An 11,491-nucleotide genomic window follows, 5' to 3' on the forward strand; every position below is an offset into this window, starting at 1 on the left:
TAAAACACCAATACACCAACGTGATAACAACATGCCATAAAACACCAATACACCAACGTGATAACAACATGCTATAAAACACCAATACACCAATGTGATAACAACATGCTATAAAACACCAATACACGAACGTGATATGATAACGTGACATGAAACCTAAATGCGCTTAAACTGCCCTCTAACCCTCACCCAGCCTTCTCAGGTCTCTCTGCCGCAGTAAACAGAAGTAGCTGGACGACTGATAACAGATGTAGACAGACCTAAGGCTCAGTCCTTCATGAGCATCTTAAGTTGTCAAACTGCCCTCTAACCCATCCAGCCTTCGCAGGTCCCACCACCTCCACCGCCGAGACAATCTGAGCCTGTTTTAGCGCGGCGATCCAGCTTCGTTTACAAAGAAAGCCAACGTAAGCATTTCATAACTCAACATAAAGCCCCTCCTCAACCCCTTAACTGTGTCTGACCAGTCTGGACAGGCCATTAGAGGTCATTACACACACATAAGTGTCCTAGCGAGTCTTCCCGTAGTGCTGTGGTGTTAAGGGGCGGTGCCTTCGCTCTGTGTTTGCTAGCTGTCCTAGCGGCTCTTCACTCCCAACACATAAGAGCCCAGCCAGATAGTTTCTGCCGGATCAGGGCCGCATCGGGCCCAGATCCGAGCCGGACGCTGTCCATCTCATCTACTATCTGGGTGTGTTGTGTTTGCTTTCAGCCCCCTAGTCCTCTCTGCAATCATGAGTGTGTATGTGTGTGTGTGTGTGTGTCCTTTGCCTGTGTCAGTGTTTTGCTCCAATCTCTAAATCTCTGTCCATCTAAATTTGAGTTTAACCGAAGCTTAAACTTTATAATAAATAAGAAGCGCATAGCTGGGCCAGGAATAAACCAAATAATCACACTTTTAAGCCATCATAATCCACCCTTGTGGTGCGTAAAGGCCCCCCACGTTTTTGAGCAGGCACAGACAAGGACCACTCTCCTTGTGTGGGCAAGTCCAGTGTGGTTTTGAACCAACATGGGGGCCGGGGGGTGACAATGGAGAGGGGGCAGGTATCATTGTGAGAATTTAGACCCAAACTAGCCGTTGATCTAACTGTGTGTGTGTGTGTGTGTGTGTGTGTGTGTGTGTGTGTGAGAGAGAGAGAGAGAGAGAGAGCCTGCTGTCCTGATTGGTACTCTGGGATTTTTAGACTCTGTGACACAAACACAAATTGACCCTCTCAGTAGCAATCCATCCTGGACTATCTCTCTCTCTCTCTCTCTCTCTCTCTCTGTTTCTCTCTCTCTCTCTCCATCACCTCCTCCCATCTACTCCTCTATTTTGCTCTTCCTCCTCTCCTCCTCTCCGCAGAGCTCGTTTGGGATAGCGGGATAGCCGTGCCTGCAAATTGCCTGAGTATTTCTGAGACAGCAGCTTGATGTTGTTTGAAAGGCATTTAACCCCTAACTGATGAGGGGACTGCACCGTAATGCATCGCCCAAATACACGCACACACAGAGACACACACGTGCGCACACACACATACTCTCACACACACACATGCACTTACTCACACACAGACACACAAACACACGTGCACACCCACATTCTCTCACATGCACACACGCACACAGACACACACACACGTGCACACCCACATACTCTCACACACACACGCACACACAGACACACACACACGTGCATACCCACATTCTCTCTCACACACACACACACACGCACACACACACACACACGTGCACACCCACATACTCTCACACACACACACGCACACAAACACACACACAAAGACACACGCACACACAGACACACACACACACACACAAGAACACACAAACACTTGCACGCGCACACATACAGTGACCCCAGCACCACTACAACCTCCCACATGTGTGCAGATGGTGCTGCGGACTTGTTCTGTGTTGAGTCCCAATAGCGCTCCCTACGAGAGCAGTGTGGTGGACTTGTCCTGTGTAGAGTCCCAATAGAGGCGCTCCCTACGAGCGCAGTGTGGTGTTGAGTTCAGTCCAATAGAGGCGCTCCCTACGAGCGCAGTGTGGTGGAGCGAGAGATGGTGACCGCTGGAGCTGAAAACAAGCTTGAGCTGTTAGCCGTAGGTAGACCTGTGTGACCACCAGACTCCGGCATGTAGCCATTTATATCGTCTCAGCTCCACGAACGATGTAAGATGTAAAGCTCAATTGTATTGTGGCTTTCCATGCCACTGACCCCAACCCAAACATGCAAAGGAAGCATTTAGCATGTTGTGCCGAGTCATTGGCCTTGCGGCCTGGCTGACATGAAGAGTAGTGCAGAAAATGGTCTTGCTGTTTCATATAGATTTGACATTTACGCCATTTGCTTCAGTTTTGGACCTAATAGTTCTGTTCAAGTGCTGTGAACAATTTGCCCGACCTCTGGGAGCAAGGCTCTAATTTATTTTAACGGCAGACATTTGCTGTAAAAGCTTCATAAAAAGGGGTCAGTTCACCCCTCAATCAAACCGGAGCACAGCTAGCTTTTATGGGTGTTTCAGCAATTCAATCCAGCTTGTTCACATTCCAGGTCAACTCTCAAGGTCAACAGATTAGCAACACCAAATGATGCTAATGTGTTAGCAATGGAGGAGGGTTGGACTGGGTCCTCACAAACAATTTAATTCCTTTATTTTTCTTATGTAAAATTCTTCAATCTGTCAATAACAAGCACACTGTAGTTGTGCTGAGGTGATTTTAAAGGTGTGCAGCTAGAATTTCACCGCTAATGGATGGCACGTTAATGGATTAGCTCTTAGCTCTTAGCATTCGGAGAACCCTCACCTCCATTTCTCCTTCAAACGTTTCATGAATTACACGTAAGCCCTGTCATAACCCTGTCTCTACGCTAGTTTGATAAATGAGGGCCAGTTATTCCAGCCATACCTTGACCTTCGACCTCATGTAGAGAACTCTCTTCACATTCTTTGTACCTTCTCTCTCTTGGCTTGGAGTTTCTTTTGGTCATGGTTAAATCCTACAAGCACATTTTGCTATGGCTTGATACTCTCTGTGTGTGTGTGTGTGTGTGTGTGTGTGTGTGTGCGTGTGTGTGTGTGCTTGTGCTTGTTTGGGTCTATAGTAGTCATGGGTCTATTATGGCAACTACTATTCACCAATCACAATGATACCGATGCCCACTCCTCCCTGTGTGTGTGTGTGTGTGTGTGGTGTATGTGTGTGTGGTCTGTGTGTGTGTATGTGTGTGTGTGTGTGTATGTGCTTGGGCCTATGATGCTCCTCTCAGAGTGTTCATGGCTCCACATTTGTTTTTGTTTTTTATATATATAATATTCCCTCTTTTGCCATTTTATGATATTTTCATTTATTGTTTTAATTGATTTATGCCATTTTATGATCTTTTCATTTATTGTTTTAATTGAGTTATGTGTGTGCCTGTGTTCATATACTCAGAATTACAGTGTTAAAAGTGAAATAACGCTGTTTCTCTGAGGAATATGAGCTTTTCACATGATCCGTATCCACATGTCTATTTCTTTTAGTTTGTGTTTGTGTATTTATGTGACTTAAATTACATATTTTTTGTATATAGTATAATGTATGACCCTCATGACTTAGTTGTGTTTTGTTTGATTAATTTATTTTGTTTGTTTGTTTTGTGTCTTATTTGTTTTGTTGTTGTGTGATTGATTTGTTGTTGTTGTTGTTGTTGTTGTTGTTGTGTGTTGACGTCTCATTGACGGCTGCATGCGCGTGCGTCTCCTCTTCGCCGCTGTAGTGTGACTACAGCCAGGCAGGGGGCGGGCGCAAGGGGAGCAGCAAAAGAAAAGGTAACAGCGCTAGCATCAGCTGTGGGTGTGTGTGTGTGTGAGAGAGAGAGACAGAGTGTGTGTATGTGGGTGTGTGTGTGAGAGAGAGAGAGACAGAGTGTGTGTGTGTGTGTGTGAGAGAGAGAGAGACAGAGTGTGTGTATGTGTGTGTGTGAGAGAGAGAGACAGAGTGTGTGTGTGTGTGTGTGTGTGTGGGCATCTGTGCCTAGAGCCCCCCTGCTGATAGAAACAGTGTGCATCTGCACCTTGCCTCCTCCTACTCCTCAATTGTACAGTAGAAAAACTCCCGCTGTGTTCCACTCCTAGCCCTTAACCGCTAACTCTTAACCTCTAGTCCTTAGCCCTTAACCGCTGGCTTCTGTAGTCTGTAGCCCACTCCAGCTATTCCTGTTGCAGGTGACCTGAGCTAAAATGGCCGCCCTCATTCGCTGCTTCAGTTTGTCCTTTTGACCCCTGACCTTTCCGAATTGTGGTGTCTTTCTGCCCTTTTGAAAGAGTTGATACTGTATATACAAAAGGTCTCTGGGAAAGATGTCAGGTGTGTGTATGTCTGTTTATTCATGTGTGTGTGTGTGCTTTCAGGCATGGTCATTTGTGTGCGGTTGACCATGAGCAGAATATTAAGAAAAAATGCTAAAGGTTAAAATGGCAAAAGAAAGCATTTTATGAACCATCACAGGATTATTTGATAGAAAAAAATAGAAATCAGGTAGCCTACAGTCGCTAGCGCTTAGCTTCAGTACTAATGGATGGGGATTTGCACTACCACAGACAAAAGACCACACAGCCACTCACATTAAAAGGAACGACTTCACACACTCTGTTCATGTTTACTGCAGAACACATTACTGCAGTAACATACAGCAAACACATTAGCCATGCTAACATGTTACTGCAGTGACACACAGCAAACACATTAGCCATGCTAACACATTACTGCAGTGACATACAGCAAACACATTATCCATGCTAACATGTTACTGCAGTGACACACAGCAAACACATTAGCCATGCTAACACATTACTGCAGTGACATACAGCAAACACATTAGCCATGCTAACACATTACTGCAGTGACATACAGCAAACACATTCACTCTTCCCATGAATGTTGAATGTGAGTTAAGAGGTTCTATTCATATTGAAGAATTCTGAGAGCATCAATAGTCACTGCCACCGACTTGTTGCCCTTTTGCCTGGGAAGCTTCCCCTGATATATATGTGTGTGTGTAGGTGTGTGTAGGTGTGTGTAGCTTGGTAGAGCCATATATATAATCTTACTTTCCCTGTAACTTGAATCTTGAATTTCCTCTTGAGGATCAATAAAGTTTCTATCTATCTATCTATCTATCTATCTAACTGTCACAACTCAGCCCTGCTGCTTTTTCTAACCTACGCTACAGTGAGTGTGTGAGCTGTTTGTGTGTGAGATACACGACTTCATGTGAGTGTGTGTGTGTGTGTCTGTGTGTGTGTGTGCAAAAGCCATGACATGTGTTGTGCGTTATCACACACTGCAGTCGGTTGGGTTTTAGTTTCAATTCTTCTTTTTTTCCCTTTTTTGCCCTGCCATAAGAGCGCGAGAGCTTCAGGTAGGGTGCCTCATGACAACTCCTGGAGTTCTTTTATATAATTTCATTTTCTTCATCGCTCTCTCTGCCACATACAAGGTAACACCAGAGAGAGAGAGACAGAAGCTCTGTCTGTTTTTCAAAAGCCGGTGCCAACAGTGATGGTGTGATTCCTTCCCCCTTCTCCTCTCTTCTCTTTTCTTTTTTTCTCCTTTTCCCCTCTTTCTCTCCCTTCTCTCCCTTTTTCGCCCTGTTTTTTTTTTTATTTATTTATTTTTTACCACAACAGAGGGAAAAGCGTTGGAGCATTTCTTCTGCCGGAGGCGAAAAGAACTCTTCGAGTGTAAGTAGAAAAGACCTGACAGAGAGAGAGAGAGAGAGAGAGAGAGAGAGAGAGAGAGAGAGAGAGAGAGAGAGATGAGGCATGGAAAACATGAGCTACATATCAGGGAAAGAGATGAGAGAGCTGTAGCAAAACAGAGAGAGGTCGAGAGAGAAACCAAAAAAAGCATAATACCAGAAAGAACGAAAGATATGTTGAGAGAAGGAGTGGAGAGAGGGAGGAAGGAAGGGATTGGCGGAGATAAAGAGAAAGAGAGAGGTGAGTTAAATGAAAAGAGAGTGAGAGAAATAGGAGGGGGTGGGGGGGGGGGCTGCAGAAAGAGGATTGAGGGGCGTGATCAGCAGTATGATGATGTCAGCGCCCGTTCAGGAGGAGGCATCTGGGCTCGACTGGACTCGGCTTGGCGTGGCGCTGCCCGTTAAACACAATTCTTCACTACAAAATGTTCCCATGCCACCCGCCAGCATGCAAATGCGCTCCCAGATTAGGCCCTTTTGGAATTTATTTCACCGCCTGGCAGCGCGGCGCACCACTCACACGACCTCAGTGCACCAGCGCCCCCTGATGGTGGGCCCAGGCAGAGCCCAGGGAACAGATGCACTCCAGAGTCCAGACACAGTGGCCACAGCTCTGTGGGAGATTTCACTACATTTTCAGCTTTTTTGGCTTTGGTGTTAGTTGTGCAGGTGTGTGTGTGTGTCTGTGTGTGTGTGTCTGTGGAAGAGATGGTTTGTCCATGTTGAGTTGGATCATTGGACAGCGACGGTGAGTTTTGGGACACACGGCGCACAGATCTGGTAACTGTGGGCATGAATTTGATATGTTTTCATGGGTAGGTGAATCGAAGAGATGGCTGCCGTTTCATTACCATTCATTTCAGCCCTTACAGAGGTAGACACTGCCAGAGATGGGGGAGGTCACTTTCTATCACACACACACACACTCCTTCTCTCATCACACGGCTCGTCGTACTGACTCATTCATGGTGGAGGCGAATGCAATCAGCCTAGCTGGTGTCTAGAGAAGGATCTGCCGCTTGAATTGATCGCCTCAAATTGACTTCAGCGCTGGCTCATGCATCTTATTGTGTGTGTGTGTGTGTGTGTGTGTGTGGCCAGTGTTGTTCCTTTGTCGTCCCCTCTCGCGGTCCAGATACACCGCATCGAGTCTTTCATTTGCGTAATAACATCGACTGCTCACAGAAACATTGGTGTTCTTTTCTGTTTACAGTAGATAAATAAATATTTTCATGCACAATTTTATTGAGGCGGCATCCATGATGAAAATATGCACTGCAGACAAGTACATTTCATGTTATGTGATTGGTGGGGATCATGTGCAGTCCCTGCACTCCAGGGTGTGAAGGGAAGCTCTATGTAACATTACAGGGACGAGTGAGGTGGATGTATGGAGAGGAAAGTGGAGTTTAATAACACTGCATTAAACATCGCATTTAGCCATGTAGCTGACGCTTTGATCCAAAGCCACTCACAAAAAGGAAAACAATCCATATACAGTGCAGCAATAAGTACTACTCACATAGAGTCAAGTGGCAGTTCTAGAATGGGGATAGTCAAGTCAAGTCACAGAGTGCAACCCAAAGCGCTCCACATATAGGCTAAGACATTGTCATTAACACATAGACTAACAAAGACAATAGCGGATGGAGCGGCGTAGTCGCCAGCGTACCCGTGACACCAAGACATACAAGCCAGACAACAAACAAATTAATAAATAAAATAAATAAAAATTAAAAATAAAATTAGTCCAATTTCCAACCGACTGAAAATGTCCAAGGGCAATGATGACTCGCGTGAAACTGCGCACAGCTGTGTCTCCACAACCGATGCATGCAACGCCAACAAAGTTCTTTACACTCACTGGCAGTCTGGAGATAATGTGAACGTTAGGCCTTGTTATAGTCTGGATATCACTGGAAGCATAACAGTCGGAAGTCATGGGCGAGCTTGTAGATCAGCAACTCGGTGGACTTTTAACAGCGACCGTTTGTTGGTCCGTAATGCAGAGTTCTTCAACATTAACGTTAACGTTAGTCTGCTCAATCCAGACTCCAGGCAGTTGGCATGGCAGCTCACTGGTCAGAAACAGCTCGGCGGCCTCAGCAGATCTTTCTCAGAGTAGCTCCAGCTGCTGTCCCGAGAAATCCCCTCGACCAGACAGTGAAGTGCAGCACCGGCTCACAGATGGATGGGAAGGATGTAAGAGGCCCAGGGCAAAAGCTAGCCATAGCAAGCTCCCATTGGACAAACGTTAACGACATCAGCTGACTTGAAAGCAGTAAAAAGGACTAAGAGAATAACACGAAAACTATCAAAAATAACGTAAATAAAGAAAGAAAACATTTAACTAGACAAATCAATACAAAAAATAAACATGACATTAGGCCTACATAAAATTGTGGATAGTGGAGTGGTACCTGTTCTAGAATGAGGATAGTGGAGTGGTACGTGTTCTAGAATGGGGATAGTGGAGTGGTACGTGTTCTAGAATGAGGATAGTGGAGTGGTACGTGTTCTAGAATGAGGATAGTGGAGTGGTACGTGTTCTAGAATGGGGATAGTGGAGTGGTATGTGTTCTAGAATGGGGATGGTCTAGTCTGGTAAGTTCTAGAATTAGCATGTCCAGTTATTGGTAGTGCTAGGAGAGGAGGTACTCTGAAGAGCTGGGAGTTTTTGAAGATAGACGAGGGACAAGTAAGCCTATGTCAAAAAGGTTCCTCTCTCTGAAAGTCTCACAGTCCCACTGACACAACATTCATGGTAGTGTTGTCAGGTGCCCAAGGAAACTAAAGTAAGGCCTGTTCTATACTAATAGTAATAGCTTAGTGTTGTTTGCTATATCTGGTATGATACACATTTTTGTCATATTAATAAACAACATGAAAATGAATGAATGGCTGGGTTAGAACTGTAAGAATCATGTCATATATCCAACAGTGTGTAATTTATATGTGCAACTGTGTGTGTGTGTGTCTATGTGTGTGTGTGTGTGTGTCTGTGTGTGTGTGTGTTGTCCTTGCAGGAGAAGTCCACAGCAGATGACCAGCACTCCTGGGACAGCTTCAAGAGCATGACCCCTGACCCCACAACCTGTCTCCCCGGCGACCAATCCGACCACCTGGAACTCCACAACAAGACCTGGGACGCCACCTCTGCCAACACCCCCGACACGTCGGAGGGCGACTTTCAGACTGAAGTGTGACGTGAACACACACGCGCGCGCGCGCGCACACACACACACACATAGACACACAAACAAATACACACACACACTCTTACACATACACACATTCACAAATGCATACAGGAAAAAAAACACCACCACATGATATATAGTCTCTACAGATGATGACATCTGACCTTCCCGAAGAGAATGGAACTCTTGTTGACGCTTCGTAGCTGTGTTCTCAAAGCGAGAGACTTTCTTGTGTATGCCAGAGGGAGTAACGGACCTGAACTGCGGAAACAACTCCAAAAATGAGAAGAGAGGATGGTTCTATTCTATATTTTCACACAAACACTTTCAAATGGAGACGAGGAGTTTGGTGATGGCTGAGGGAGGGGGGTGGGTGGGATTTTTAAGGAAAAAAAACTGTTTCTGAAATGTCTTGATTTTACTCCAGAAAAAGGATCCTCTTTCACGTGTTTGATGATTTGAAACAAAAAAAGAGAAAAAAAACAAGAAGAATATTTCTGCACCATTCTTTTTATAGAGAAAAAAAGATATTGTACTGATGTTTCGCTCACTGTATCTCCTCTCTTCTCTCACCCTCTTCCTCCAGGGACTTCTGCTCATCCCCCCCCCCCCCCCCCTCCTCCTGAAGGAGAACTCCAAACTATTTTTTCGGGGGAGGTTTAAAAAAAAAAAAGCAGTTTATTAATATGTGCCATCCTTTTTTCGGTTTTTCTGTTCTGGCATCCTGTAGTCTCTCTGCTCTTCTCTCCCGACACCCTTTGAACATTGTGTTTCCGTTTTGTATTTTTTATTAGTCATTTCCTCCATTTCTGTTTTCTCCTTTTTTGAGTAAAAAAAAGAGAGAGAAAAAAAATGTTTCAATCCTTCTTGATTTGTGTCTCAATGTGTTTGTGGAAGTATAGGCTGATATTTTTGTTTCGGGGGCAGAAGTTGTTCAGCGCTCTGCTGTGCTGCTATTCTCTGTGAAGTTCTGAGCGTGAGGGTTCTGGAATGGCGCCGGGGCTTTGTTGTGCGGAAATTCCCTCTGAGGTTCTCGCCGCGGGCATTCTAGAACGGTTCCGGAACCTGCGGCTTTCTCAAAACAAGCAGCAACATCTGACCCGTAGGCTCTGCCTAAAATCACCTTCCCATGTCTCATTTCTGCTGATGAAAAAGGGCTGTGGAATCAATACACATTTCTAACGCATTTTTAAAGACAACCAAGCGAAATTAACAACACCTCTGAGAAAACTTTTTTATATGTTATTTCTAAAGCATTGTCCTCATGTTTCTTGCCTGCCTATTTTATCAAGTGTGTGTTTTCAGAAGCTTCATTATTCACTTGCAACCAAGCAGACATGCCCCCATATAAACATGCATAAGTGGTTAGTTACCCACAAAATAAGTGGGTTAAAGAGGGCAGAATTTTGGTACACTGCCATCTCATTTGTGGGTGTTCAATCCGTCAATCCATAGTATCTAAACTGCATGACTGAAACCTCAGTAGCCTCTCCAGCCTTGTCATACTAATGGTCTCTTGCATAATGTAGAATTTCAATGGATAATGGAACATATACTGATCCCATGCCTTACTGCCTTCAACTGTTTAACGGGTCACTTGCCGTAGCAGGCATCAGAGTAGGCCTACCAGTTATAGGCCTACAAGCTATGAGCTTTCTTTCAGACGTTTACATTTACACAACACAACATTTAAGCTTCACAGGCAACAATGACTACAGTAAAGCTGCTGAACTACGACTGCACCGACTTTTAGCAGTCAAATGAATCAACTCCTATTTCAAGTCAAGAAGATGGTTGCTCATGGAGATAACAACACCTATTTCAAGTCAAGAAGATGGTTGCTCATGGAGATAACTATAAAGATAGCTCTACTGAAGGTAGTCAAGAAGATGGCAGCTCTACTGAAGGTAGTCAAGGTGGCAACTCTACTGAAGGTAGTCAAGATGGCAGCTCTACTGAAGGTAGTCAAGAAGATGGCAGCTCTACTGAAGGTAGTTAAGAAGATCAAAGTCAAAGTCTGCTTTATTGTCAATTTCTTCACATGTCAAGACATACAAAGAGATCGAAATTACGTTTCCCACTATCCCACGGTGGAGACAAGACATATTTTACCAATAAGGTCCACAGACAAACATAACATTCAAGTAAACAATATAAAAAGTAAAAAATAAGAAGGCACATACAATGAAGAAAATAAGAGCAGCAAAATTTGAGTTGAAAATGTGCAATTGTGCATACAGTAGACAGTCAATATAATAGTGCAAAAGTCAGGCCAATAAATGGCTGAGGTAGTTCTGTTTGACCTAAGTGTGCAAGTGGCATAGTGGTGCAAGTTATGTAAGAGCAGCAGAAGTGTGTTCAGAAGTGTTTTCAGGACAACAGGACAACAACAACAAGTTGCAAAGTGTGCAAGTGGAGTAGTGCAAGCGGATTAGTGCAAGGCAGCCATTGTGGGTCCAAAGTCCAGGATGTTATGTAGCTGAGGGTAGAGGGGGGAGAGAGTTCAGTATCCTAACAGCCTGGTGTATGAAGCTGTTGG

The 11,491-nt window shown here is 44.7% G+C and overlaps 1 protein-coding gene across 5 annotated transcripts in view; it reads left to right on the forward strand.

Annotated features, from left to right (window-relative positions):
* LOC121696086 (adhesion G protein-coupled receptor B2-like) overlaps positions 1–9,314 on the forward strand; it is a 22,558-nt gene extending 13,244 nt beyond the window's left edge. Inside the window, exons 4-6 of one of the 5 annotated variants that reach the window (XM_042077413.1) lie at positions 3,770–3,821; positions 5,682–5,735; positions 8,779–8,863. In XM_042077413.1, coding sequence (XP_041933347.1) covers positions 3,770–3,821; positions 5,682–5,735; positions 8,779–8,780 — 108 coding nt within the window. In that variant the 3' untranslated portion in view covers positions 8,781–8,863. Of the gene's footprint in view, positions 1–328; positions 1,533–3,769; positions 3,822–5,681; positions 5,736–8,778 lie in introns of those variants that run through there. The other 4 variants (XM_042077410.1, XM_042077414.1, XM_042077411.1 and 1 more) reach the window with 4 other exon arrangements.
* The last annotated feature ends 2,177 nt before the right edge of the window (positions 9,315–11,491 follow it).

The sequence above is a fragment of the Alosa sapidissima genome, chromosome 21 (assembly GCF_018492685.1).
Source record: "Alosa sapidissima isolate fAloSap1 chromosome 21, fAloSap1.pri, whole genome shotgun sequence".
NCBI classification, from domain to species: domain Eukaryota; kingdom Metazoa; phylum Chordata; class Actinopteri; order Clupeiformes; family Clupeidae; genus Alosa; species Alosa sapidissima.